At 58.5% G+C, this 27,987-nt stretch overlaps 1 protein-coding gene across 2 annotated transcripts; it reads left to right on the plus strand.

The window, feature by feature from the left end:
- On the plus strand, positions 1 to 26,982 carry PPM1F (protein phosphatase, Mg2+/Mn2+ dependent 1F). 2 transcript variants are annotated; one of them, XM_026487879.4, is made up of 8 exons: positions 1 to 67; positions 6,501 to 6,745; positions 10,824 to 10,969; positions 15,658 to 15,860; positions 16,451 to 16,639; positions 18,698 to 18,841; positions 21,522 to 21,615; positions 22,802 to 26,982. In XM_026487879.4, exons 2-8 carry the CDS (start codon positions 6,549 to 6,551, stop codon positions 23,152 to 23,154), a joined length of 1,326 nt encoding a protein of 441 aa, XP_026343664.2. In that variant the 5' UTR covers positions 1 to 67; positions 6,501 to 6,548; the 3' UTR covers positions 23,155 to 26,982. The 2 variants fall into 2 exon arrangements, with proteins under 2 accessions (XP_026343664.2, XP_026343665.2); XM_026487880.4 differs by lacking the exon at positions 1 to 67 and adding an exon at positions 123 to 146.
- The last annotated feature ends 1,005 nt before the right edge of the window (positions 26,983 to 27,987 follow it).

The following is a 27,987-nucleotide window of genomic DNA, read 5'->3' on the forward strand; positions in this document are numbered from 1 at the left end:
CGGGGGACGGGAAGTGGGCGGGGCCGGCCGGGAGCGGCTCGCGCGGCCCGGAGTGGCGGAGTAGCAGGTGAGGCCCTGGGGGTCCCGGGGGTGAGGAAGCCCGGGGCATGGGACCGGTGGGCTGACCGCGCTGGAGTGAGGCTCAGGTGGGAACCTGAGGCGTATAGGGTGAAACGGGGCGCTGAGGAACTGGAGGGTGCGGAATAGGGGGGCTGGGGAGGCAGGGAGGCCGAGATGGGAAGACGCAAGGGGTTCAGGGGCCGAGTGGGGGGCTGAAGAGCGGAGGGAGCAATTGAAGACCTGAGGAACCCGAGGCAGAGAATTGGAGGGCCAGAGAGGCAAGGGTGCAGACCTCAGGGGGCCAGGGGCCGGCGGGGGTGTGGCCAAGCCGAAGGCCAGGTGGGAACGGAGGGCGGTGAAGCAGAGTGGATGCTGAGGGGTGACGTGCCCCCATTTGCCCGTGGCCGAGCTCCTGTTCTTAGGAGCATCCGGGCTGGGCCCACTGCCTGACCCCTACCTACCAGCCCCTGCCCCTTTGCCGGTCCACATCTCTGCCCACGTGCCCTTACCCCATGGCCTGCCCCGACCCATGGCCCTTGTCCAAGTGGTTTAGTGAAAAGCCAGTGTTTTAGTGAAAGCGAATGCTATGCTTGGGCTGCTGCACTTTCGGCCCTAGGTGTGTGAGATAGAAATCTCAGGCAAGGAGGTGATGGACTCCACCACTGGCAGCCCTGTGACCCTAGGCAAGCCTCTTAACCTCTGTGCCGTTGGAGAAATGGCACCTGATTGTAGAGATTTTAATGCAGGGCCTAACACATAGCCAGTACTATTTGATGGTGATGGACTCCTCCCCCACAGTCTTCCGCCCCCCAGGACATGGGCCGAGTGACACATGTCCTCATGGTATTTCCTGGGGCAGGTTCTGTGGGCCGAGCTGTACTCCCACCATGGGAGATAGAATGTAAGGCCAACACTCTGAGGTCATCTCTAGCACACTTCTGGCCTTTTTTCTTTTTCTTTTCTTTTTTTCTTTTTTTTTTTTAAGATTTATGTATTTCAGAGAGAGAAAGAGAGCGAGCGAGGGAGGGAGAGGGAGAGAGAAACCCCAGCAGACTCCCTGCTGAGCACGGAGCCCTATGCAGGGCTCCACACCGGGCTCGATCTCATAACCCCGAGATCACGACCCGGCTGAAACGAAGAGTTGGTCGCTCAACTGACTGAGCCACCCAGGCGCCCTTCACTTCTGGCCTGTTGTCAGATCTCACTCTTTTCTTTCTATAACCAAGCTGGAAGTGACAAAAGGCATCAGAAGGCCTCATGTGAGTCCGGCTTTGCCATTTCCTACCTGTGTGACCTTAGGCTGGTGGCTTACCCTCCCCGAGCCTGTTTCTTCATCTGCAACGTGGCCTAACAGCATGTACTTCTCAGAATAGTTGTGCAAGAAGTAACAAAACAAATACCCCTTTGAATACCACTTTGAAAGCTGTAAACCTCCACAGAGTTTCATTTGTAGAATTCCTTTGAGATATTTCCTGAGGCCATCCCTGTCTTTAAAACCTTTCTCCCTCGGATCACTGTTCTCCACAGAATATCTTAACTTCCTCTTTGAAGGTGCCAGGCCTCAGGCTGCTTATCTCAGCCCACACCACCCACTGGCAGTGGCAGAAGGCAGCCAGCGTCTTCCCTCCACCATCACACTTGCCAGCTGCCATGCAGAGGGCTGGGCTGGTACCTGAGAGGACGGGTGGGCTTCCTGACTCAGGAGCGGGGCCTCTAGTGAGAAAGTCAAGCCTGTAGAAGGTGGTGGGTGCACAACAGTGTGAATGTACTTAATGCCACAGAACTGGAGACAGGAAAATGGGCAGCACGATAAATTGCATGTCATGCGTATTTTACCATACATTTTTTAAAAAGAAAAAAGATACATGTGTAGTCAAAGATCTGGAAAATTGACACCATATTCTTCCCCATGGTTACTTGTGAATAAAGAAGATTCTCCATTTACAGAAACCTTTTTAGTAAGGAAGGCAATACTGTTGTAATGATGATGCAGTTTCCTTTCTTCAGGATTGCTGTTTTTTGCTTTACTCCTGGGTTCTGAAGTCAAGCAGGACTTTCAGCAAGTATTTTGTCCATACCATCTAGAAAAGGGCAGTTGGGGAGCCTGAGTGGCTCAGTCAATTAAGCGGCCAACTCCGGATTTCGGCTCGGGTCATGATCTCAGGGTCCTGGGATCAGCCCTAGGTTGAGCTCTGCGCTAAGCCGGGAGGCTGCTTGAGGATTCTCTCTCTCCCTCTGCCCCTCCAGCCATTCGTGCTCTCTCTCTCTCTCAAATAAATAAATCTTTTTTTAAAAATCAAGAAAAAGGCAGTTGTACAGATATGCGTTGGTTGAGCTTATGAATCAAAACTGATAAGCTAGAGGAAAATAAATATTTTTTTCTTTGGGATCTAGCACATGGAAGACAGTGTGCTGGACCCCAAAGGTGTGACTGTACAGCAGGGCTTGGCTCAGAGGTGCGGGGGTGGGGTGGGGCCAAAATGGAATGCCACGAGGCAAGGCACAGGAGCACGGAGGTGAGGGGCATGGAAGTGAAAGAAGAGGGCAGGAGAGACTGAATCCCCCAGGCTGGTGACCAGTGAGGGGTGGGTGGGGTTTCCGTGGCAGCGTGGAGCCAGGCTCCACAGTCTGAGTTTCCGGTGTGAACCCCACCGAGGGACTTTGAACGAGTTGCTTGGTTCTTTTGCTGTCCTCCCCCCTGCAGTCCCCACCTGTCATGACCCCCACCTGGGGATAGTGACAACAGGTTGCTGGGAGGTGGAAAGAGGAGAGGCCGGAGGAGTGCTGTTGGTGCCGGCAGTCGGCAGTCGGGGGCCCCTGGCGGGTGTGAGCTGACTGCATGGCTGACATGATGCCCAGTGCACAGCAGCATCGTTCTGGGAGCCGGGAGGACCCGGGCCACGTTCGGCCCATCTGGTGGAGGCAGGTGACAAGGGGGCTGGCAGCCCACTGTTCCTCCCCTGCCCACCCCCGGACTCAGGCAAGTCCCCCTCCCCAGAACCCCAGAGCACTGTATCCGCCTGGACACCCTGCCTCATCTCCCACCACCTTATCCTGCTTTCTGTCCCCAAGCCCCTGTCCGCCCCCATTGGTCCAGCAAGAGCTCAGGACCACGGCACAGCCCCCTGCCCCTCCTGGCACTAGGGCTGTCTCGGGGGGACCCCCCTTTGCCTTGGGAATCCCTCCGTCCTGTCCTCTTCCTGCTGTTATCTGTAGGCCCCAGGAGCCTGGGACTGTTTTGCTCCTCTCTGTGTGGCCTATGTCACAGATTCAGAGTTCGTTGAACAAACGAAGGGCAAGGAAGGCACTTACTCTTGTCTTTACCCCAGCTGGGCTCCAGAGAAGGAAAGCCGTGTCCTGGTTGCTCCCCTTGCCCCTCGCCTCAGCCTGCTGCTGCAGAAACAAGCCCGGTTGGTCCTCAGCGGGCAAGATGGCTCTGGGCCACCCGCCTGTCTAGCGAAGGAGGGCAGCTGGCGCAGGCCCCGAGAACAGGGCAGCCCGCACCCCGGCAGATGCAGGCCAAGCGTGCACACAAGCACTGTCACGCCTGCGCCGCCTGCCTCCCCCTCCCCTCGCCCCCCCTCCCCCGACCCTACTCAGCAGTCGTGTCACGGGCTGCTGTCCCAGCCTGTGCCCAACTCTGGCAGCGGTCACAGGGCAGAGCAAGGAGGCAGCAATGCGGAGAGGAGGGGCTCCGACCCCCAGGGAAAGGGGCGGACTGTGGGGGAGCTCCTGGCACAGAAAACAGCATCCCAAGGAGGTTCCCGCATTCCAAAGCACCGAGCACATGCCACCAGCAAGTGAGGTCGCAGGCAAAGGGTCTTGCATTCTGTGCTTTACTCTGGGGGCAGGGTTCCTCAAACAGGGCCCTCCTGTGCACTCTGGGAGGTCAGTGAGCCAGCCCTCCTCTCGTTCAGGTCTTCATCGTACACTCACACAGGAGCACACGCACCGCCCCGAAGATTGCATGCCTGCAGAGGGTTGTTTCTGGGCATTTCCCCGCCCTGTTCTGCACCCCAGAGCGCCGGCTGTTGCTGGAGGGCAGCTCCGCATTGCTCACGCTTCTCTCCCCTCAGCAACAGGCCAGCGCTGTTCGCAAGCAGACGAGGTGGCTTGGCCTCTCTCTCTGCCGAAGGGTGTCGGAGCCTGCTGGGAAATTCACACCATCTTGTTTTTCTCTGGCTTGGTTCTCCGTACTCAGCAGCTCTGCCAGCCTGCCTTCTCCCCGGGTGACCCTCACCACCCCCCACGAGGCTCCCAGCCTTTTCTGATCACCCCATTTCACGAAGTCTTACCCTTGTGGTTATGATTCGGTTGTCCGACCAGCTGTTGTCCTGATTTCTGCTTCTTTATTTTGCCCTCTTTATCTTTTTACCTGTTCGCCTTTTATAACCTGGGGCTGCGTTGTATTTACTTCTACTGGTAAGTAAACATGGAGGATAGCAGTGATTTTAAATCCGTCCCCATAACCTTCCATCATAAGTGCCCTGATTTCTGTATTCTTTCTGTGTCTGCTTTAAAAAGTCAACTTTTGACACATCTCTGAAAGAGAGAGGTTTTGTAGGTTTGTTTTTTTTCATTTACCCCCCCTTGTCCTCGCAGGTGCTTCCCAGATTGGACACTTAACTTCACCTCTCCCCTTCAGCCTGTGCTCTTCTTGTGTTTTTTCTCTTCATTCTGCCACAGATTTGTGCTGAGTTAGTGGCTCTGGACAAGGGCAGCCGTGCCCATGGGGGTGCTCTTCAGTGGGCGCTGGGCAGGCTGTCACCCCTCCTCTTGGTGGCAGGTCCCTTCAGCCTCCAATTTCCAACCCCTGTCCACTGCTTCTCTCTGGTAACGTTTGCAGGCATGAGGAATTCCAGAAGAGTCTCTCCCATGCCTTCTCCCTGCCTGTACTCATCGGAACCGGGAAGGCCTCAGGGAGGGGATGGGCAGTGAAACTGCTCCCCACATTGTCCTCCCGCAACTTGGGATTGGACCCTCGAGTCAATCTGTTACTGCTCCCAAAGCAAACTTCCCAGCTGGATGTTATAGAGGCCCTGGGGGTGCCCCAGCCCTGGGAAGGCTCAGATGGAACAGGCACCAGCTGGAGGGGAATGGGCAAGACAAGGGCCTGTGCTCAGCATTGGTGGTCGGGGGGTGGCGCACGTGGGTGTGGGGTAGGAAGGGGGGCCTAGAGAGCGAATGGGGGAGGCTGTATCACAGAAGAGAGATGCTCTGGGACCATTTGGGTCTGGAGGGCAGAACATGAGAGGCGGGAGTCCAGGTGGGCCATGTAGGAGTCTGATAGACAGGCCTTCGCCGGCCCATGAACCCTGGGGGGCAGGGTGAGGGAAGTGGGTGGGCTAGCAATGCGTGGAGGTCCTGAGCTGGGGGAGAGGAGCTGGAGGCCCACCTTGGGGAGGAGGATGTAGTGGGAGCCAGGTGTGAGTGAAGACCTCGTGGGAGAAGAGCTGGGTGGGATGGTGATGAGTGTAGGCTCCAGAATCCCTCCTGGACCCCATCATCCATTCTCTGTCAAAGGGCTGCCCCTCTCCCAGCCTCAGTGTTCCCATCTGTGAAATGGGGGCTCATCCTGGCTCCCAGGGTTGTTATGGGCAATTCCCAGGGCCTGGCAGCTAGTAAGCCCTTGGCCTTCCTGAGGTTGGGGGAGGAAGAGCCTGAAAGGTGGGAGCCAGTTCCCAGAGTAGTGGGGTCAGTGGCCTGGGCTGTCCCTGGTGCCTCTTCTTCAGCCGGGGCTCACGAGGCCCAGGAGTCTTCCTGTTGGAGAGAACATGTCACAGGTGTCCCCAACTTTCCTGGCTTCTCTTCTGCCCATGCCCTGGGGTGCCCTGTAGGCTCTGGGCCCCCTTCCTACTCCCCCTCTTGTCCACATCCAAAACATCCCAGGGCCAGCGCCGGCACCATCCAGGCCCTTTTTCTTCCCTTGACAGGCATCCCTTCTGCTCACTAGGCTGACAGACGTGATGGCATCACTTCCTCACCTTCTGGCTGTCAAGGGGTCAGGTTGAACCGCTTTACCTGCTCTGTTTTAATGCCTCAGTGGCCTGGCCCCCAGTGTCCCCTCCTGCCCGCCTTTGGCCACGCCAGCCATCCCCTACCAGGAACAGGCCTGCCTTCTCTGTCACTTCTCCTTCAGGGCATCCATGTGGCCTCTGATCCCAGCTCTGTCTCCTGAAGCCACTTCTCTTGGGCTTCCGAGCGCCCCCTCTTGGAACCATGTCCGGACACTGACCAGGGCTGTTGCTCCCCCTTACTTGGGTCCCCTGAACTCTGTAAGGCCAGTCACCCTGCCCTTCTGCCTTGAGGCCCTGGGCTTGGTGTGGCACCTGCTGCATGATGCTTCGAGATGGAGAGAAAGTAAGGCACCACACACTCAGCACTGTGGGGTGAGGGCACCGATCCCCCCTGTGTTTTCTGACCCTCACGTCTCTCCTCAGGGAAGACCACCCGGAATCCCAGCAGAGACCTCCCGGGATGCTCTGGGCATGGCCTCTGGAGCCCCCCAGCAGAGCAGCCAGCCGGCAGAGGAGATCCCAGGCTTCCTGGACGCCTTCCTCTGCGACTTCCCAGCGCCGCTGAGTCTAGAGAGCCCTGTGCCATGGAAGCTCCCGGGGACAGTGCTGAGCCGGGAGGAGGTGGAGGGAGAGCTGGCCGAGCTGGCGATGGGCTTCCTGAGCAGCAGGTAGGTGGCGGACCTGTCAGGAGGGGACAACACGTGCCTCCTGCCGAATTTGACCGCAGCTGCCGCTCACCCCACATGCCCTGCCTTGCGCCGGTTCTGCTCCCTAATTACTTCCCTGTGACGGGGCTGCATAGCTTCCCCAGGGCTGCAGTCACAAAGTATCCCAGGCTGGGCAGCTTAGAACAATAGACATGGATTATCTCATAGTTCTGGAGGCCGGAAGTCAGAGATCAAGGTGTCGGCAGGGTCACGCTCTCTCAAACAAAGGCTATGGAGAACTGGTTCCAGGCCTTTCTCTCAGCTGCCAGTGTTGCCAGCATCCACGTGAAGATGCTTGTAGAGGCGTCCCTGCAGCCCTGCCTTCGTTGTCACATAGTGTCCGCCCTGTGCGTCTCTCTTCACGTGGCATTCCCTCCCTGTCTGGGTCTCTTCTCTTCTTGGAGGGACACCAGTCCTATGAGATCAAGAGCCTACCCTGCTCCCTTATGACCTCATCTTACACCTGCAAAGACCCTAATTCCACATAAGGTCACATTCTGAGCCCCTACAGGTTAGGACTTCTTTTGGGGGAACACAGTCCAACCCATACAGGTGCAGTCAATCCTGTTTCTGTCTCAGTTCACAGATGGGGAGGCAGAATCCAGGGAGGTCCAGAGACTGGCTGAGACCTCAGGGTGGGGCAGGGCCAGGCTGTGTGCCCTAGTCGCGGTGACCCAAGAGGTTGGTGGTGCTGTGTCCCCTGTTCAGGGGCCAGGCAGCTAAGGCACAGAGATGAGACACAGCAGGCTTAGCAGATTTGAAGGGAGAAAGCAACAGACAGGAAAGGCTAGCGGCCTATGCAGTATCTTTCTGAACCTCGTCCCTCCCCGGGGACCAGACCCATAGTCCCTAGTCACTGCGTCACCCCTAAAGTCAGACCACGCCCCCAGCCTCAGCATACTGCATGTTAGTGTCCCTAAGCGTGCTTCCTTCGGGGCAGGTCAGCTCGATTCCTGCACACCCCCCTAAAGCCTGCTTGCTAGGATCCAGCAGAGTTCATGACTCTTACCCCATGCAGTGTGGGAGCCCGGGTCCCTGAGTGTGAAGGTCAGTGTGAGCTGGCCTGGTCCATCTTGACAGCCCCACAGCGCCACAGACCTCAGGACGACATGCCTGGTGACCATGTTCCTTTAGGGTGTGGCATGTGCAGAGGTTGTTACGGGACTGTTCTGTCCTGCATTGAGGAAATATTTTAGAGGCAGGTGGCATAAGGTGAGTTGGTGGAACAGAATAGGCCTGAGTTGCTGGATTCGGGGGAGGGGCAGGGAGGGGAGGGCTCCCGGGGCTCCGCCTTCCTCAGGGCCCCACCAGCAGCCACTTGGCCTCCTGCGCGGGCTTTAGGGGCGGTGGGAGGAAGTGCGGGCCCAGGAGGATTGGTGCCCGTGCTGCTCCTGCGTGAGCCCAGAGCCTGGGGAGAATGAAAGCGCCCAGCATTGTGCCTGCTGTGCCGGAGATGACCTGTGCACAGGGAGAAGGGGAAGTGACCTGGAGATGGAGGCAGGAGAGCCCAGGCTGGTGGCTCAGAGTCAGAAGAGGGAGAAGCTATAGGGCCAGGCCTGGGAGGGGCACGGGGGTGAGCAGTCAGTCCACTGGTGGGGGGAGGAGAGGGCACAGAGGAGGGACATGCCCAGAGGGGCAGGATCCCAGAAGGTGGGGCTGGTTTTGCTCCACGGCAGTGGAGATGGAAGCAGGTGAGGAAGAGGAGGGTAGCCGGGCAGTAACAGGAGCAGGTGACCGGCCCTCGTGCCCAGGGAGGGGCCTGAGCTGGACAAGTCAGGGGTCTGACTAGAGGGGTCTGCAGGGTGCAGGGCCTTGGGGTGAGGGACTTTTACTTATGTTGGAGGGCAGGTGTCTTAGGCCACGTGTAGGAGAAAAGCAGGACTTGCTTGAGGTGACGTGGAGCCCCATGAGGCCCTGGTGGCAGGTCCTGGGCTCAGATGTTGAGCCCCTCCGCCCCCCCCCCCCCCCCCCGTTAATTAGCGGGATGGCAGAGCAGGCCTGAGACCATTAGCCATGAGGGAGAGGCCAAGAGTCATGGCTCCTGTCAGCTCCCTAACGGATCCATCTGAAAACACCTTTAAAACATATTTTAAAGTCATGTGTTTTCTACTCATCTCGATGAATTTATTCTTGCTCTCTTCTAGTACTTCTTCCCTGTGCAGACATGGTGTTCACACGTGTGATCACACGCTGTCGACTCTGTGTCCGACTGTCAGGAGCAGCCCCACAGACGTTCCTGGCAGCTTCCTGGCAGCTCCTGTCCCTCTGCTTCCCATCTCTGCGGCTGACGTGTAGGCCCCTGGGCGCAAGGGGCCCCAAGCATAGGGTGCATGGCATTTTCTCAGATTGTAAATGGTGTCCTTCCTGAGACTGTTGGGAAGTCAGATCACCAAGTTCAAGGGTGCAGTGATTTACAGCCTGTCTTCCCCCTTGTTGTTAGCGGTTCTGTGTCCCATCTCAGGTCCCCGAGCAGTGCACACCTTACGCTATAATTATTCCTCTGCATTTTCATCTCGGCTGCTAGGCTGCAAACTTGAAAACCCCAAAGTAGGTGGAACTAGAGTGTTTCTTGGGTACCTGGGCCTTGCACACACCTTCTGTTCACTGTGGCATCTTCCGGAGTCTTTAGGAGCCCTGACTGCTGCAGGGCCTGAGTGCTTGGAGGGTGTGTGGGGGGTGGGGGGGATCCCCTGGATGGGGAGGGAGGACACATCTAGGAAGCGAGGCCTATGGCCTGAGGCCAGGCATTGTCTGTGTCCCCAGGGCCGGAAGCTGCTTCCCTGCCCCGGTGGCCTTTGCAGGCCTGCAGGAAGCCACATCACTACCTCCCCAGGAGCAGAGAGAACAGTGCCCCTTCTCCCTGCTGTGAAAAAGGAAAACCCAGTGATTAGCAGGAAATCCCCAAATGGCAGGGGAACTCATTTCTCATGTCTTGGCTGGTGGTTTTTCAAAGGCAGGTCCAGAGGCCTCTCCCCTGAGTCACCCTCTCATTTTAAAAAATCACAGATTCATCCCTGTAGATTCCTAAGACCATCTATAGACACACTGTGGACGCCCAGCCCCCAAAGGGAAGTGACCCATTTGCCTGGCTGTTGGGAGGTCCTTGCCCTCAGGGAAAAGCTAGGTGTGTCTCCCCAGCAGAGAATCCCTGGCTACCCTGGGCGTGCGCCCCCAGCCCTCAGGGACAGACACGCGAGGGCTGGCCTGTGAAAGGTTCCCACTGGGGGGGAGGCAGGTGCGGGGTCAGGTGCACCTAGAGGTACAGGGGCAGCGGAGGAATGGACCCTTAGCGCAGAGGAGCCAGGGAAGGCTCTCCGTGGATGTGGTATGGGAAGCACCACAGGCCAAGCAGCCTACACACAAAAATGTATCGTCTCAGAGTTTTGGAGGCTGGAAGTCCAAGATCAGGGCATCGGTAGGGCTGGTTCCTTCTGGTGATTTCTGGCTCATCACCCCAGCTGCTGCCTTCATCTTCACGGAGCGCTCCCCCTGTGTGCATCTGTGTCTGGAGGTCCCCTTTTTATAAGGACACCAGTGTTCCTGGATCGGGGACCCCCCCCCCACTCTTCTACGACCTCATTGTAACTAATTGTGTCCTTCTAAATAAGGTCCCATTCTGAGGCACTGGCAGCTAGAACTTCAACATAGGAACTTTGACGGACACAATTCAACTCATAAGACCCCTGAAACTCTGGAGAGCCCCAGCTGGTGTTGGTGACCAGGAGCCGTCATCAGGCTGGACGTTGGGCGGTTTGTGCAGCCCAGGCACAGGGCCCCGCAGACACATCTTCTCCCCCCACCAGCCCCCAGCCCCCAAAGGGAGCCATGTCTGGTGTAGCTCAGGGCCTGGGAAATGGCATCGAGTGGATGTCCCACCCAGCTCCCCGAGGCCCAGAGGCCGAGCAGTTCCTTGCTGCTGCACGTTGTGGCGCCTCCCTGAGTGGAGAGGAGGTCTCCATCTGGATCGTTCGGGGATGCACTGGGGTACGAGCTTCTGCTGAGGCGCCCGCTCCGCCTCACTCCTTGTCCCTGTCCCCAGGAGCGCCCCGCCACCACTTGCCTCATCTCTGGCCCACGAGGCGGTTTCCCAGCTGCTACAGACGGACCTTTCTGAATTCAGGAAGTTGCCCAGGCAGGAGGAGGAGGAGGAAGATGATGACGAGGAAGAGAAGGCCCCTGTGACCTGTGAGTTCTCTTCCCTGTCTGGCCCGGAGGCTTAGCAGGCGACACACTCACCCGCCAGACAAGGGACGGGGCAGGGGGGTGGGGGGGGGGGAGTGCCAGTTCAGGGGATGTCAGGGCTCACCTGGGCGCCACTGCCGTTCCCATTTGCCGGTGGAAGGGTGGTGGTGGGCAGCACGTGGCCGAGGGCCGCGGAAGGGCAGCGCCCACGCGTGCTCCCGACGGTGCGGCCGAGCCGGATGCAGAGACAGCGCCCGCTGCATCCCCAGGTCGGGGCGGGGGGGGTGCAGGCGCCATCTCACTGAGCTGCAGAGCCGCCCAGGAGATGAATAATGCTTTTCCCGTTCTACGTGGGAGGAAGCTGAGGTGGCAGCTCCGTCGCCCACTTGCTCCGCCTCAGCCGACACTGCCCCAGGGCGGCGTGGGAGTCCGGAGGGTGACGTGCGCCCGGCTCCCGGGGGTGGCCTCAGGGTCCAGCTGGTAGAAAATGCCAGCGCTTGGGCCTGTTGCCCGGGCTCTTCCAACTCGGGACCCGACAGGTGGAGACTCCACGGCGCCTGTGAGAGCTGGCTCGGGGAGGGGCCGAGGGGGCCTGTGGTCGGCCTCCTCCGGGGGTGCTGGTTAGCGGGGCGCGCCCCAAGCCCCCCGCACAGCCGGGGAAATGGGCAGTGAACCTTACATGTCTTTCTTTCACTTTCCTAATACCCCCCTCATCCGAGGGGCATACGTTTTAAGACCCCAGGGGATGCCTGAAACCGCAGGTCCTACCAAACTCTCTATACACTGCATTTTTTCCTATCCACGCACACCTATGATAAACTTTAATTTATAAACTAAGCACAGTAAGAGATTAACGATAACTGATACTAAAATACAACAGTTATAACGATATACTGTAATAAGTTATACGAAGGTGGTCCTCTCTCTCTCTAAATATCTTAGTGTGTACTCACCCTTCTGATCATGATGCGAGATGGTAAAATGCCTCCGTGGTAAGATGAAGTGAGGTGAGTGACGTAGGCATTACAGTGTAGCGCTGGACTACTGTGACCCTCTGACAATCCCTTCTGATGATCCCATTTCCAGGCCACAGTTGACTGCCTGTACCCGAAACCATGGAAAAGCGAAATCGAGGATCCGGGGGGACTATAATTTGTCGATTTGGGCCATTTATATATTGTATATGATTACTTCCGTCTTGTCCCATACTTGTTATCTATGTTACTTTAAGCTTAGCATGAGTGCGAGCCGTGAGGGCAAAGCAAGGAACAGACGGGGGAGCAAGAAGACAAACCCACGCCCGGCTTCAGCACATGCTGAGTTCTCATCCGTGTCCCCTGCCTTTTCCGTGGCTCCCTGCCCACATTCCATCCCAGCAGGGCCTCGCATTCCTGCCTGGAAGGTGCGGGAGACAGCAGCCCACAGTGACTGGCAGCCATTGTCCTCTGCAAAGCCCCACAAAGGGAGTGCCCCACCCCAGAGTCCCAGCGGGAAACCAGCGCCACCTGCTGGCGGGAAGGCCCCTGGTGGTGGCTGATACCCGCAGAGCCCTACACCTGGGGGCCCCTGTAGGCCAGGGAAGGGGGGAGGGCCCCAGGGAGGAGGAAATCACAGCCTGCCCCCGCCCTCCGTGCAAGCCTGAGCTCGCAGCCTTGATCAGCTCTCCCTGTCACTGGAGCAGAACACAGTAAAATCTATCATCCTGAAGCCCTTCTTGCAAAATTGGCTTCACGGCGGGTGTTATAAGCACCACTGCTAAGACCTCTCTGTGGCTGGGTCATGTGGAAACACCAGCCGGCCCCTCTCCAGTGAGCTGGTCCTGTGGGCACCAGGATGAGGCCCTCAGCCGGGAAAGCAGGCGTCTCCTGCCAGAGGCATCAGGAGTCAGTGAGCCAGCCGATTCTCCCTCTGCTTATCCATTGCTTATCATTGTCAGTGGTAATTGCCTTTGCTCAAGCTGAAATTCAAGTTCAAACGTGTAGACGGAAATGGTAGCACAACCTAAAGCAAGAGAATACACGGCGCCCGGTGCCTCCCTGGGCGCTTCAGGCCTAATACAAGCAGAGCCCAGGGACACCTGGGTGGCTGAGCAGTTAAGCATCTGCCTTCAGCTTGGGTCATGATCTGCGCACAGCCGTCCAGAGAGGAGAGGAGGGGGAGGCTAGGAGGCAGCGCTGTGCAGTCCAGCTGAACGAGGGGTCTCTGGCTTGTTGGCAGGGCCTTCACTGGGCCAATCGCGTGTGGACCTGTCTTCCTGGAGCTGAGCCTTCCTGCAGCCACAGCCCCTCAGGCCAGCCCGGCTGGTCTCCCACTTCTTGCCAAATACCTGAATGGCGCCTGTGTCCTGGGTGTGGTGGCAGTGGCCAATTCTAGACACCCCACCCCGCCCTGATGTGTGGATTCCCTCAGACATGGCTTCCGTGGCCTCTGGTGCTCACAGACCCTCTCTGCCTTCCCTGGCCTCTGCCCCTCTCCTTTTCTTCCGCGGGCTCCACCTTTGGGCAGGAGCTCGTCCTTCTCCAACACCTCCCCCACTCGAAGTCCTTCCAGTGTGGCCCGAGACTCTCCTCAGAGTCTGCCCTTGAACCCCCCTCCTAGGTGACTGGCCCTGACTCACCTGTCCCTGCTTCACGCACCTGGGCCAGCAAGAGTCCCGGGAGGGTTTTGTGTGTGGAAATGACCCGAGCCTCTGAGGCACGCCACCTGAGAATTCCTTGGGACCTGTTCCTTGCTAGCTCCTTGTGAAGCTTTCCTTTAGAAGGCATGTTTAGGTAGGATTGGGGGCGTGTGTGTCTGTGTGTGTTGTAGGGACTGTTACCTGTTGTTGCGTAACAAATTCCCCCCAAAATTGAGCGGCTTAAAACAAACATTTGTTATCCCATAGTGTCTGTGGGTCTGGAATTTGGGAGCCGGTGAGCTGGTGGTTCTGGCCCAGGGTCTCTCATGAGATCACGGTCCTGAGCTTGTGGCCGTGGGGCGGAGGTTCCATTTCCAAGGGATTCGGTCACTTGGCTGTTGGCAAGAGGCCTCAGTCCCTCCCCGTGTGGACCCTCCACGGGGCTGCTTGAGTGTCCTCACGCCGTGGCAGCTGCTTCCCTCGGGGCCGGTGATTCACCAGAGAGACAGAGACAGACAGGGAGGGAGAGAGGGCGCGCCAGGTGGGAGCCACAGCACCTCTTAGGAAGCAGCTCGTGGTCACTTCTAGTTGATTCTGTTTATTAGGAGCATGTCTCTAAGGCCCACGCTCAAGGGGAGGGAACTGGGCTCCCAATCAAGCATCAAAGAATTTGTGGACATATTTTTAACCCATCACCTGGGGCTAAAGCTTGTCATGGAAAATTGAGAAAACACCAAAAAAGTATTCTTGAGCAAAAACATCCCCTGTAGAAGCGCCACCTGCAGACCCACTGCTGACATTCTGTTCGTATGCTCTCCCGCCTTTCATTTTCTGGTCCAAGCGGCTGAAGGCTTCTTCAGATCTCGTGATCAAAGCGTGTGTGGGATTTTCTGTTCTCCTTTTTCTTGTGACATTTTTTTTTCTTAGCGTTTTTCCTTAACACCATGACATAAGCATTTTACATGCTCACGCGCTCTTCAGAAGTCCATTTTTGTTTTACCCTTTAATTTTTTTCCATTAAACTCAGACATAACCATAGGCTTCCATGCTGTTGTAAGAAATAACACAGAGGGATCCCGTGCGTCCTTTACCCAGTTTCCCCCGATGGTAATGTCTTAAAAACTGTAGTAAACCCTCACGGCCAGGATCTCGACACAGTCAAGATCAAGTCAAGACACAGAGGAGTTTCATCCTGCAAGGATCCCTCCTTTGTGGCCACCCTGCTCCTGTCCCACCCTGACAACCCTTAATCCTATTTCAAGAATGCCTATAAATGGAATCATAGAGTACGTAACTTTGGGGCATAAGCTGTTTTCACTCCGCATCATTCTCTGGAGATTTATCTGGGTTTCTGTACCACGCCAGGAGCACCTTCCTTCCCTTCTCCCGTCCTTCCTCTCTTCCTCCCTCCTTTCCTCCCTTCCTTCTTCCTTTCCCTCCTTCCTTCCTCCCTCCCTCCCTTCCCAGAGTAGTATTCCGTGGCATGATTTACCCGCTCTTGGGTTGAAAACCGTCTGGGCCATTTCCAGGTTCTGCCTGTTACAGGTGGAGTCACTGTGAACGCCGGGGCACACAGGGCTTTGTGCACACGCCGTCTTAATTTCTCTGGGATAAATGCCCAGGGGTGCAGTTGCTGGGCCGTGTGGCAGTTGCGTGTTTAGTTGTGAAAATCATGTTTAATAGCAGCTTAATTCTTCATCAAGAGAATAGACCATAATTTACTCTGTCACTGGATATATATTGCTTCTAATTAATGTGCAATTATAAATGATTTTATACTTCGTCCTGAAATTATCTTTGTGTTTCTGGCTGTTTCCTTGGGGTGGACTCCCATGAGTGGAGTTGCTCAGTGTAGGACGGGAGGCTCCTTCCTGTCCATACTGCCCAGCCCGACACAGGCTGTCACGCACGGTTGACCAGGCTGGGGTGCTCAGAAGGCCCCGGGGCTCACGGGCTTGTGGTGGGCGCTGTCTGGAGAGCTGCAGGGGCTGCGGGGAAGGGGGCAGGCAGAGCGAGCGGAGCCCAGCTGGCCCGCGTCGGTGCTTCCCTAACAGTCCTCTGTCACGCCCCTCAGTGCTGGATGCCAGGGACCTGGCGCGAAGTTTCTTTAACCGGCTCTGGGAAGTGTGCAGCCAGTGGCAGAAGCAGGTGCCCTTGACCGCGCGGGTCCCTCAGCGGCAGTGGCTGGTCTCCGTGCACGCCATCCGGAATACCCGCCGCAAGATGGAGGACCGGCACGTGTGCCTGCCCGCCTTCAACCAGCTCTTTGGCCTGTCCGTGAGTGCTCGGCCTCCAGTGCTCCTCCCCCCGGGCCCCAGTCAGAACAGCTCAGGAGGCCGTGTGTAGGGGGCAGGGGCCCCCGGGGTTCCGAGCAGAGCCAAGACAGGAGTGATGCCTGTAGCTGTCCTCCGACGGGGGTGAGGCCGAGCGCCTCGCAGGGTTCGCGGAGGCCCGACCCACGGGCCAGAGCAGCCATCCGCCACCTTGCTTTCCCAGCTAAGGGACTGAGGAAAGGGAATGATCTGCTTGAGCCTGTTAGAAGGGGAGGCCCCAGGCGTCGCATTCGCCTCATGGTTGCAAGCCCTGCTTTGTCTCAGGCCCCGGGAGCCGCCCGGTACATCTTCCCTCATTTTATGCTCCAGCAACTCCTTCCAGAAGGTGAACCGAGGCTCTGGAGGCTTGTCCTTTTCCAAGCGTTGCTGCTCCCAAGTGCTTGAGTCAGGGTGACCTAGCTGATGGCCAAGGCCATGCTGATTCTTCTAGACCCACCCCAATCAGCGTCCGGGCCCCACCCCCCAGACCGGAGCCTTAGGTGACAGCCCGGGTCAGGGCGAGGTCGGTGTGACTCCCACTGCACTCGCCACCAGGACCCCGTGGACCGAGCCTACTTCGCTGTGTTCGACGGTCACGGCGGCGTGGACGCTGCTCGGTACGCGGCCGTGCACGTGCACGCCAACGTGGCCCGCCAGCCCGAGCTGCCCGAGGACCCCGCCCGAGCCCTCAGAGAAGCCTTCCGGCGCACCGATGAGATGTTCCTCTGGAAAGCCAAGCGAGAGGTGAGAGCCAGTGTGGGCCAGCAGCCGTTCCACCGGAGAGGCTCGGCGGGCAGAGGGAGAGAAACGGAGCCCTTGGTGGTGTCACAGGGTCCCCGCTGAACTCTGCCGGTCATCATGTGACTTCATTCTTACGGTAGTGGGAGGCCGGCTGTACATCTGCGCAGAAGCAGCGTGACGCCTGCCCCGCTCTGGTGGGGGTGCTGGCCACACGGGGGTGCCGGCCGCACAGGGGGCAGCCTGTTGGATGCGCGGGGGACTCTGTTTTGTTTTGTTTTTGTTTTAAAGATTTTATTTATTTATTTGACAGACACAGACAGTGAGAGAGGGAACACAAGCAGGGGGAGTGGGAGAGGAAGAAGCAGGCCCCCAGTGGGGCAGGGAGCCCAATGTGGAGCTTGATCCCAGGACCCTAGGATCATGCCCTGGGCTGAAGGCAGACGCTTAACGACTAAGCCACCCAGGCGCCCCAGGGACTCTGTTTTGATCCGGTGTGGCAAGATGACAGGCACAGAGGCCCCCTTGGCAGAGGAGTTTTATTACTTCCAGTGCCCAAGAGGAGGCCCCAGGCTTGGTCCAGAGGCAGAGGGAGCCAGCACCGCATGGTGGAGCCTTCCCGGTGGCCTCACCCGGAGGCCTGGGCGCAGCAGGCCGAGGCAGCGCAGGCGTCCCGGCGAGTGGAGGATGGGATAGTTTGAGTAACCTGGGTGGGCTCTGGGCTACCGGGGCTGCCCCAGCCATCCAGGCCAGGGGGAAGAGCGGGCACGAGAGGCAGACGCGGGGCTGAGGACATGCGTTCAGACCGGCTGGCTCGTGCATGAAGTTTGTGTGCTTGGGGGAGACATTTGCTATCTTTAGTGATCGGCCCATCCTGGGAGGGGCACTCTCTCCACGATTAGCAAGCACCCCAGTTTGTCAGAGCGTGAGAAAATAGGAGCGCCCGGCTGGCTCCGTTGGAAGCCCGTGAGACTCTTGATCTCAGCGTTGTGAGTTCGAGCCCCATGTTGTGTGTAGAGATTACTTAAAATTTTTAAAAATCTTAAAAAAAATTTTTTTTAAAGAAGAAAATATAGAAAATAAAACCCGTGATTAATACACGGCCCCCCTTCCCCTTGCTCACCCAGGCAGGGTCTTGGCAGGCTGCTGGTGCCCGCCAGGCATGTTCCTTCCTCGGGAATCGTAGCCAAGTAGGGAGCAGGCACTTGTTTCTGAAAGAGCGCACCCGACCCCTCCTCTGTGAACTTACACCCACTGAACCTCACCTGCAGAACTTTCGTGGGGCCCTCCCCGCAGCCCTGCGAGGTAGCTACTAAAATTGTGTCCATTTTAGACATCAGGAAACTGAGGCCCAGAGAGCTCAGAGGACCTGCCCCCGTTGACATGTCTCAGCGGGAGACTTGGAAGGGGGTACACTGTCATCAGATGCTCTGAGCACAGACCTCAGCGGAAGTCAGCAAAGCCAGACTTTGCCTCTTAACAGAAAACCATATAGCTTCTAGAACTGTCAAGCGGGAGCCCGGTGAAAAACTGACATGCCTCAGGCCCCGTGGCCACGGTCACCCCGGGCCACCTCCCAGAGTGACAATACTCTGAAGCAGGTATTCAAATTAGGGTCCTATTATTTTAAGGTAGCTTCATTGAGAAAATTGCACGCATCACAAGTGTACAGTGTACGGTTGGTTCAATAACAAGTGACGTGTGCAGTGGGGTAGGTTTTGGCCTCTGTCTGCAGCTGTGTAACCCTCACCACAGTAACGGACGTATCCACCACCCCCGGAGAGTGTCTTCTGTCCTTCGTTACCCCGCCTTCCTGCCCCCGTGCTCCCCGGACAAGCGCTCGTCTGCTTTCAGACGTTACCGGTGGTAGAGCCCGTGCTCTCTCGAGTTGTGTGCAAACGGGACCACACGGGCTGTGCTCTCCCGCCACACAGCGGAACCCTCAGGAGACTCCTCATGCCCTTGCATGCTTCAGCAGTCCGTTCCTTTTGCCTGGCTGAGCACTGTTCCAGGAGTCGGTCAGTCTGGACGGCAGCCGGCCGACCTGCTCCCCTCTCCCTGCAGCGGCTGCAGAGCGGCACCACGGGGGTGTGTGCGCTTATCGCCGGAAAGACCCTGCACGTCGCCTGGCTCGGGGACTCCCAGGTCATCCTGGTGCAGCAGGGACAGGTGGTGAAGCTGATGGAACCGCACAGACCTGAGCGACAGGTAAGGGCCCCCTCCCTCTCTGCCTGGGACAGCCCCAGCCCCCGTCATGCTGCACCGCGCAAGATAGCGGATGGTCAGGTGGGCGACGAATAACGGGCCCTGGACCACCTTCCTAGGGAGCTCCTGGTGTTCCTCCAGAGGGAGGGTCCTTGTGACTCGAGTGGCCAGGGGTTGGGGGGGGTCCCCTAAAGCTTGGGGCGTTAATAGCCAAGAGTCCCAAGTGAGCCCTTCTCACCCAGGAGGCAGCCCAGGAAGTGGGGTCAGAGGGCAGGGTCTTAACCTTTGTGCATGTGGGCCAGGGGCGGCCGGCTACCTGGGCTGTGGGGGGAGAGGGCTCCAGTGAGGAGGTGATGCTGAGCCAGGGTCAGAAGGAACCAGGTTTGGGGCTTCGTTGGATAGAGGCTCGCGGGGATCCTGAGGCCGCTCAACTGTCTGAGCCTTGGGGTCCTCACCTGGACACAAGGGTGACCTTCCTCCATGGACCACATCTCACAGGTGTCCAGTCCGTCTGTCTCCTGAAGTGGGAAAGCAGGGAGTTCGCATGCTGGGGAATGCCCGTGTGCCCTGTCCCCGCTTGGCTTTTGCCACATGGATGGGCCTTCCACGGCATTCCACGTAGCACGGGAAGTGTCCCCACCCTTCCGTAGGGCTCCTTGGAGCTCCATTCTTCCCCAGTTCTGTCTGTGGACGTGGCGACTCCCTCAGTCTCTTCATGCTAAAAACAGGACAGCAACGGATAACTTAGTACAGTATTTCATTGCTCAGGGTCCAGCACATCAACAGAGCAGACTCCTAGAAGTGGGATAGAGGGGCTGGAATGTTCGCGATGGCAGTCCTGGCATGGTTGCCGCACTGCTCCCCTCGGGCTGTGTGTCCACTGGAGTCCCTTTGCCCATGGTCCCACAGACCCGCAGGCTCTTGCCAGTCTGAGAGGAAGGCAGGTGGCTGTTGGGTTTGCGTTTGTCTTACGGACTGAGGCCGAGCGTCTTCTCAAACACTGGAGATCATTTCCATCGCCTTTTTGGAGAGCCCTTCCTTCTTGTCCTTGGCTCATTGCTATAGTTCTTTTTTTTTTTTTTTTTAAAGATTTTATTTATTTATTTGACAGAGACAGAGACAGCCAGCGAGAGAGAGAACACAAGCAGGGGGAGTGGGAGAGGAAGAAGCAGGCTCACAGCAGAGGAGCCTGATGTGGGGCTCGATCCCATAACGCCGGGATCACGCCCTGAGCTGAAGGCAGACGCCTAACCGCTGTGCCACCCAGGCGCCCCTCATTGCTATAGTTCTTATCAATTTGTGGGTCAGCTCCTTGTCTGCAGGGCGATTTGCGAATAGCCCCCTGCTTTGTCTATGTTGATGGGCTTTTGCCGTGTAGACACGTTGGTTTTTATGTAACTGAAAGGAGCTGTCCTTTTGTGGTTTCTAGATTTGGAAGGCATTGCAGGGAGTGTCAGGCACTGATCACCAAAACAGCTAGGAATGACAGCATTCCTTGGCCTCACCTCCTACATACGCTTTCCCCATCGTATAGAGGAGAGGACTGAGGCTCAGAAAGGTTTAGTGACCTGCCCAGAGTACACAGCTGAGAAATGGCAGCTGTCCTGTGTCCCTCCACTGTCACCGCAGCACTGGGGCATTTGGCATCTGCTCCCTGGCAGACCGTCCTACCCTGAGATGGGCAGTCAGGTGAGATGTGGTCTAAGTCAGGACTAGATGCGAGCCTCTGCTCCGGGTGCCTGGCCTCTTCCTGCCCGCCCACATCCCTGCAGGCTTGCTGTCCTGTGCCACCTCTGATGACCCAGCGGGGACTTTTCCGGGCAGCCTTTCCGGAGCACTGCCTGAGCCCTGCCATGTGGCACCATGGCAAAGAGCACGGCCAGCCAGCCAGCCAGCATATCCACCTGCCTCTCCCCAGACCCTTCTGGGTCTCTCTTCCCCCTCCACCTGCTTATTCCTTCCTCCTTCTTCCCTTCCCATTCATGATCCTTTTTGCCTTTTTCTGGCACTGCTCACACCACAGTGGGTTCTCAGGCCCAGAGGGAGCCGTGCAGGCAGCTCAGGGCTCCTGCAAACCTTCCGAGTCCCACTGCCGCCTCCTCCGCAGGGAACCACATGGGAGACCCAGCCTTTGAGATCGGTGTGGCCCCTCCCTCCTTCCCTGCAGCGGGTCTGTATGTGCATAGAGACCGTCTCCAGGTGGTCCCAGAGAAAGGGGACTGGGCTGTCTGGCAGATACTGTCCCGTGGGGCATGGGAAGCTCCCAGCTGAGGAAGCCGGTCCCCTGGTGCCCAACATGGCAGTGCTGCTTTCACTTCACGGGGGAGGCGGGTGGGGGACTTCAAGAAAGGACAGGGCCTGGTTCAGGTTTCATCCAGCCCTGCCAGGTGGCCACACACAGCGACCTGCAAGGAGGGGACAGCACCCCCGAGTGAAAGGGGAGGCAGCGGGGTCGGCGGCCGTGGCTGCTCTGGCTGCGCCTGCGTCCTAGCTGATGGGGCCGTGCTGCGTTCCGAGGAGGACGTGCGGCTCCTTCATGGTTTCTCACCGTTCTCCTGATGCCTCCTCTGGGCGTCTTTCGCGGGCTGCGGCTCCCAGCGCGGTCTCGGAAGCCAGCGCATCTCCGCTGGCACAGCCTCGCTGGGCGCCCGGCCCCGGCCCCCACTCCGGCTGTCCCCCACAGGACGAGAAGGAGCGCATCGAGGCCCTGGGTGGCTTCGTGTCTCACATGGACTGCTGGAGAGTCAACGGGACCCTGGCCGTGTCCAGAGCCATCGGTAAGGAGGCGAGGGGCGGGAGACCAAGGCCTCTTGTCTGAGGCCCGAGGGTCACCCGCTGTTGGGGACAGCAGCGTCCTGTGCTGGTAAAGCACGTGTGGTCTGTGGCGCCGTGTAGTCAGACTGAAGGGCCTCTGGTGAATTTAGGTAGCGCGTGTGCAAGCACCTCAGAGACTTCGTCTCACACGAATAATCCCCGTTTCAGTTGTATGCGATTATCGCCTCATTAAAAACGGTTGCCCGGAAAAACCTACGAGGAGACCCTTGGATATCTGCTATATGTGCTGGAAGGTCATTTGCAAATAGTGCATAAATGAGGGTTATCGATTATCCTCCCCCCATTCATGCTGATTCTTTTCTCCATCTTGGAAAAAAAAAAAATAAGGAAGAATCCTGTTCTTCCGGAATCCTATTTTCTCAGCATCGTGCTGCTGCTGGGCCTCAGACTGGGACTTGGCAGCCACACCTCTCCCCCAGGTACTTAGACCCCACTCCGGTCCTGCTGAGCTCCGCGAGGCCCCGGTCCCTCCCGCCCCGGGCTCGCACCGGCCCTAGAGCCCTTCTCCCTGCTGCGGCCGCCGTTGGGTCTCCGGACACACCGCCGTGGGGAGGCGGCAGTGTGGGCCTCTCCAAGCAGAGGCTCCTGCACGGAGGGGGACACCCCGGGCAGTTGCGTGTCAGGAAGCGGCTCGGGCTGGTGCACACTTGGAGGGCAGGAGTGGAAGGAGGGGACCCGCGGGCCTGGGCAAGGTATGAGGAGGGGGCGGTGGGTTCCAGTAGAGGTTTGAACACAGAGCCAACAGGACTTGCTAGTGGATTGGATGTGGGGTCCCAGGGAGAGTGTCCTGAGGAGAAAACCTACAGACCTGAGTACAAGGAAGGAAGAGTGAGGTTCTCTACCTCAGCCATCTCCCCTCTCCGACTCTGGACCCAGCTCCCCTGGAAGAGCCTGTTTGTCGGGCTGACCTCTGGCCTGGCTGGGCCCTAACTTGGCCAGAATAAGTCTACCACATCACCCTCTCTTGTTTTCTTCAGAGCCCTTAGCACCGCGTGAAATTATCCAGTTTCACCAGTGGGCACGGGTGTCAGAGGAGGGTGGCCGCGGTGAGGCCCAGGCCTGGTGGGATGGCACTCGGCAGCGGGCAGCCCGGCCCTCTGACATGAGGCCCTTCTCTCCCATGCCCAGGGGACGTCTTCCAGAAGCCCTACGTGTCAGGGGAGGCGGACTCAGCCTCTCGGGAGCTGACGGGCTCCGAGGACTACCTGCTGCTGGCCTGTGATGGCTTCTTCGATGTCGTCCCCCACCACGAGGTCGCTGGCCTCGTCCAGAGCCACCTGGTCAGGCAGCAGGGCAGCGGGCTGCAGGTTGCCGAGGAGCTGGTGGCTGCAGCCCGGGAGCGGGGCTCCCACGACAACATCACGGTCATGGTGGTCTTCCTCAGGGACCCCCGAGACCTACTGAAGGGTGGGGCCCAGGGGGCAGGGGATGTGCCCTCTGGCCTCTCAGAGCCAGAGACCAACACTCCCCAGAGAAGCTAGGAGGTGCAGGCCCCCTGCCCCCACCCCATGCCCCTCCCCCTCAGATGCCTTAGGACCTGACTGGCGGCGGTGGGCAGGCGGGTGCCCCCCTCACAGTGCTTTCCCAGGGCCCCGAGTCCCCTGTGCTGCTTGCATCAGTCCATCCTGGTGGCTGTGGAACTGCACTGGTTGGGGGGGTTGTTATTTATGCCCTGTTCGCGCAGGCGGTGGGATGGCCCAGATCCCCGAAGGAGGCCTAGGGAAGAGACCTCACCAAAGAGAAGATGACCTGGGAAGTGGAGCAGCTCTTCTCCCAGGCCCATTGGGTAGGGGCAGGACCAGAGGCCACAGGCACAGGCCCTCAGCCAGACCAAAGATGCCAGGCACACACATGGGGCAGCTGGGCGCTGCATGTGAGGCCCCGGGCGGACCCAGGGGCGATGGACATTTCCAAGTGTAGCCTGGATGTCCAGCACAGGTTTCTCATTGAGTCCTCCCAGCTGCGGCCAGGGAGGACTCCTCTCTGTAGATGCGCCTGGCTGGTCCTGGCCTGCCAAGCCGACTTCCCAGAGCGGGAAGAGCGGCCCCGTTGGGAAGGAGGGAGCACCAGGAATCTGGTCTGCGGTGGGCGCTCGCGGCCCCAGCCTCCCCAGTGGTCCCCTCCCAGCCCGCACACACCCAGGGAGGGGAAGGTCAGAGAAATGACACGTGTGTTTTTTGTTTGTGGTCTTTTTCTTCCCCCAGGGAAGTCTGACTCAGAAGCAGTATTTCAGGTTTTTGTCCTTGTTTCGTCAGTGCCAAGTTGACCTTGTGTCACATAACTTAAGCAGAGCTTAGCATTTATTTTATTCTTAGGAAACTTAAGTATTGATTTTTTTTTTAGAAGAAACTTCTTTTGCAGTATTACTGAATTTTTTTTCCTAAATCAGGATTGAAACAAAAACTTTTCCAGGTGGTGTTAATAAGCCATTCAAGTGCCTTAAACAGCTTTAGGTAAAGGCTAGAACCTGGGACGGGTTTGGACTGGGACGGACTCTACTAGGCATGTTTCCGTTTTTACAAAAGCAGGATTTATTTTGTTATAGTGGCATGATTTTGGCTAGAATTCTTCCCGGATGAGTTCTTTCCGCCTCTTGTGATTCCATTTGCTGCTGACACTTAGCAAAGCAGCCCCTAAGAGCATAGGCTGTGCTGTGTGGCCTGGGCCAGACCTCAGGGCTCTGAGAGTTCGGGGTGACCCGGGCCCCACCAGCCTCCCTCCACACCTTGGCCCTGCTGCTCATGTCTCTGGCTGGTGCCCAGGCTGAGGGACGGAGTGAGCGCCATGAAGCGGGCTCCTCATTTGACTGGAATGTCCTAGAAGGTCTTGTGTTAGTAATCAAATTGGTTTCGTTGGGAAACACACTTAGAGGCCCTGGCGAGTCCCAAAGCAGCGCGGGGCGGGAGGGAGGGGGGGCTTAGGCTGTTTGGAGCCTATCCTGCCTACCTGCCCCATGGCCCCCAGAACCCTTCCTCCTGTCTCCAGCCTGCCACGGCTGGCCCCCTCTGTCACCTTGCTCTGCCCACAGCCCAACACCTGGGGGAGAGCTCTACATTCCCTGGCATGCTCTGGGCAGGGGAGGCTCGGGAGCCACGAAACTTGGGTGACTCGGGCTACTCCGATCCAGTGAGGCGGATATGGCATGGGTGTCCAGTTGGAAGTGGCAGGGCTGGGTGTAGAGTCCAGGCGGAGGCCAAGGGCCCAGAGAGAGGGGTCCCTGGGGGAAGGACTCAGGCCTCCAGGTCTGAGAACACCAGTGGGTGGCTTAGCTGAGGCTTCTGGAGAATGTCACTGGGAGGTGGGCAGCAGGAGAAGCTTGGCACCAGGCCCCAGCTAGGAGAGGACAGAGAGGACCCTGATCCCAGTGCACCAAGGGGGGCCCTGCCGAAGAGGCGGTGGGTAGTGGGAGCCGCGGTGGGTAGTGGGAGCCTCGGTGGCCCTCGTCACCCCAGGGAAGCCCCCCCGCCCCCCGCCCGGGCAAGTGGACCCTGCAGCAGAAAGGGAGGGAGGCAGGTCAGGGCAGGCAGTGGGGCAGTGGGAGATGCCCCCCGCAGGCTCAGCGGTTACCCCTCACCCCCTGGTGGGGCCGAAGAAGCTCAGGTGATGCGGGCGGTGCCACGCCCGAGGCTCGTTATGGAAATGGTCGCCACAGTTCAGAGGTTTGGTGGGAGCCAACAAGGACCTGGTATTGCCCCACTTAATCTGAAGGCCCCGCTGCTTTCTGGGGGTCCGAAGCCCCCTCTTTGGCCCTTCCCAGCACAGGGCTGGCAAGAGGCAGCATGTGGCCCAGCCCTTCACTGCCGGCCTGGCTGCCCCTGGGCGTGAGCTTAGCAGAGGGAGGAGACGTGGACTTCTGTTGTTCTTTCTTTGCCAGTCTGATTCCGTGATTGCCACCAAGAGTGGGGCTTCACCCGTGGAGCCTGGATCTCACCATGTAGCGGCCTGATTCATGCCCTGGCTCGAGGCTCTACCAGGAGATCTCTCCAGGCTTGTCCCAGTGACCACTCCCCTCTGGCAGAGGCTTCCGTGGTCTGGTGCCGCTCACCCTTGCCTTCCTCCTGCACGGACACCAGCTCTGTGCAAGCACCTAGGCATAGAGGTCTCTTTCCTCTTGCCCGGGGCTGGACTGGGAACCACTGGGCGTCTTCAGCCTCTGAAAGCCCTGGCCCACCTCCTCTTCAGACCACAGCCCCATAAAGGCCCCTAACCGGGCCCCCAGGTCTGGAAGCCTCGATCCCCTTCTCAAATCCTAGCTTTGCCACTAGCTCGTTGTATGAGCTGAGCCAAGTCATGGAGCCTTCCTGGGCCTCGGTGTCTCCTCTCTAGGGCGCAGGGTTGCGCTGAATCTGTGATGCCGGAGGTTCGGGGCTCCCCGGGGCAAGCCTGGGGAGCTGCTGCCAGTGCCGCGGGAGCCCTCCCCAACTGCTAGCAGGGAGGGGTGATTAAGTATTATTAGTGTCTATTCTTACAGTTAAGTGGGCTGGAAGAGAATGGAGCCGTAGATGCTAGCCCCGCATATGGAACGCGAAAGCTCCCAGAGCAGGCCCTGTGGTAGAGCTGATTCCAAGCCAGCAGGGGTGGGGCAAGCAGACAGGCTCAGCTCCCTCCCTCCGCAGGTGTGAGGCAGAGGGGCATGGAGAGGGGCAGGGCACAGCCGGGCTCGCCCTGACCCAGCTTGTCCTCAGCACCCAGGACGAGGAAAGGGGTGTGCTTTAGGGGGGACAGTGATGGGGGCAGGCCCCACTGGAGGCGCACAGGCTCTCTGAGGTCCCGAGCCCGCCTTGGGCCGCAGCCCTCTCTCCTCCTCCCCTCCCCAGCCAGCACTCAGCCCTCACCCCTTCCCACGCACTGCCAGTTCAGAGTCCCGGGCACAGGTGGCCCGGCTACCTCAGCAGTATTCCCGGGGCTGGGGTACCGCGCCGGCGGTCCCTCGGCCTGGCCCTGACAGGGGCGCAATGGAATCCTGCTGGGCCTGTGCAAAATAAGCTGATTTGGGTTCGGTTCTGCCTGTAGCCCGAGAGAGGCAGCCCCAGGAGGCCTGCGCTTTTCGCCGAGGCTCCGCAGCTTTGCCAAATGCGCCGAGCTTTGCCATTCATGCGCCATGCCAGCCTTGCCAAGGGTTTATCTGTGCACGTCTCGGCAGGGCTCCTGGGAGGGGTGTTCTCTGCGAGGGGCGTCTTGTCCCGAGATGGGATGGCTATCTCCCCTGTCTGCAGGTATGAGTCCCAGGATGAGGGGGCCAGAAACTAGGTCTCCTCCCAGGGGGCACTGTGCTCACGTGTCAATAAACCACGAGTTCTGAAACCCTGTCCCTGAGTCCTGCCTTTTCTCACCTCCGAGCACCTGGTGCCCCTGAGTGTCCAGGGTGTGTTTAGAAGCCGTTGGGGCACCGGGCGCCCATCCGCCAATCTCCCTGCAAAGGCAGCAGACTAATTCAGAAGACTGCCTTGCTTCCTGGCCCGCCAGTCCAGCCTGGTTCTCCTCCCCGGGCTCCAAGCCCACCCTGTGCCGGCCGCACAAGGGCGTGGCCACTGGGAGCCTGTGCGGGGCACCTCACAATGCAGGGGAGCCCATGGGAGCCTGGAGTGGCCCAGACACACTGAGGATGGGGACCCTCCCAGCAAAACACTCAGATGGGAGAGAGCAGGCCAGCAGCTGCCAGGAGCTCTCTTATGCTCCTGGCTGAACTCAGACTCCAGGGAAACAGGAAAACATCCAAAATGCCTCCATGCAGACACTGCTGAGCCATGGCCCCAAAATGCCTCCTGAATGCCCCAAAATTGAAGGGAGGCACTTGTGTTTGGGGGTTAGTTGGGGCCAGCTAGCCAGATCTCTGCGTCCCTTCCTCCCCTCAAGCCCTGCCCTGGATGCCAAGCTTTTGCCCACGTTTGGGCCTTGGCAGACCAGCTACTAGTCCCTTCCCAAATCACCCTGAGAGCTTTCCGTGCCCCTCCCACCCCAGGCCTCATTGCAAGGGAGGCAGCTTTATCTGTCTCCGTCATGTCACCGAGAGGGGGCTGGGGCTCCCAACCAGGCCCTGAGCACCACCCCCCCAGCCCCGCCTACTCACCCATCTGTCTTTCTCCCTGCCCAGGCCCCTCCGCCTCCTTGGAAGCTCCCTGCAGAATCTGCCCAGCAGAACCTCATTCTTAAGTATATGCTGTCTTGATTGTTCACAAACGAATTGTGTGTCTGAATCTCATTGCTACAGCCAGATGGTGGCTCCACGCTCCCCCCTACCCCACTGTCACTGAGCTCTGAGCCCCCGCCCCAGCCTGGGAGAGCATCCTCTCTGGGCCCATTGGGGAGGGGGA

The sequence above is a fragment of the Ursus arctos genome, unplaced genomic scaffold, assembly GCF_023065955.2.
Source record: "Ursus arctos isolate Adak ecotype North America unplaced genomic scaffold, UrsArc2.0 scaffold_34, whole genome shotgun sequence".
In the NCBI taxonomy this organism is placed as follows: Eukaryota; Metazoa; Chordata; class Mammalia; order Carnivora; family Ursidae; genus Ursus; species Ursus arctos.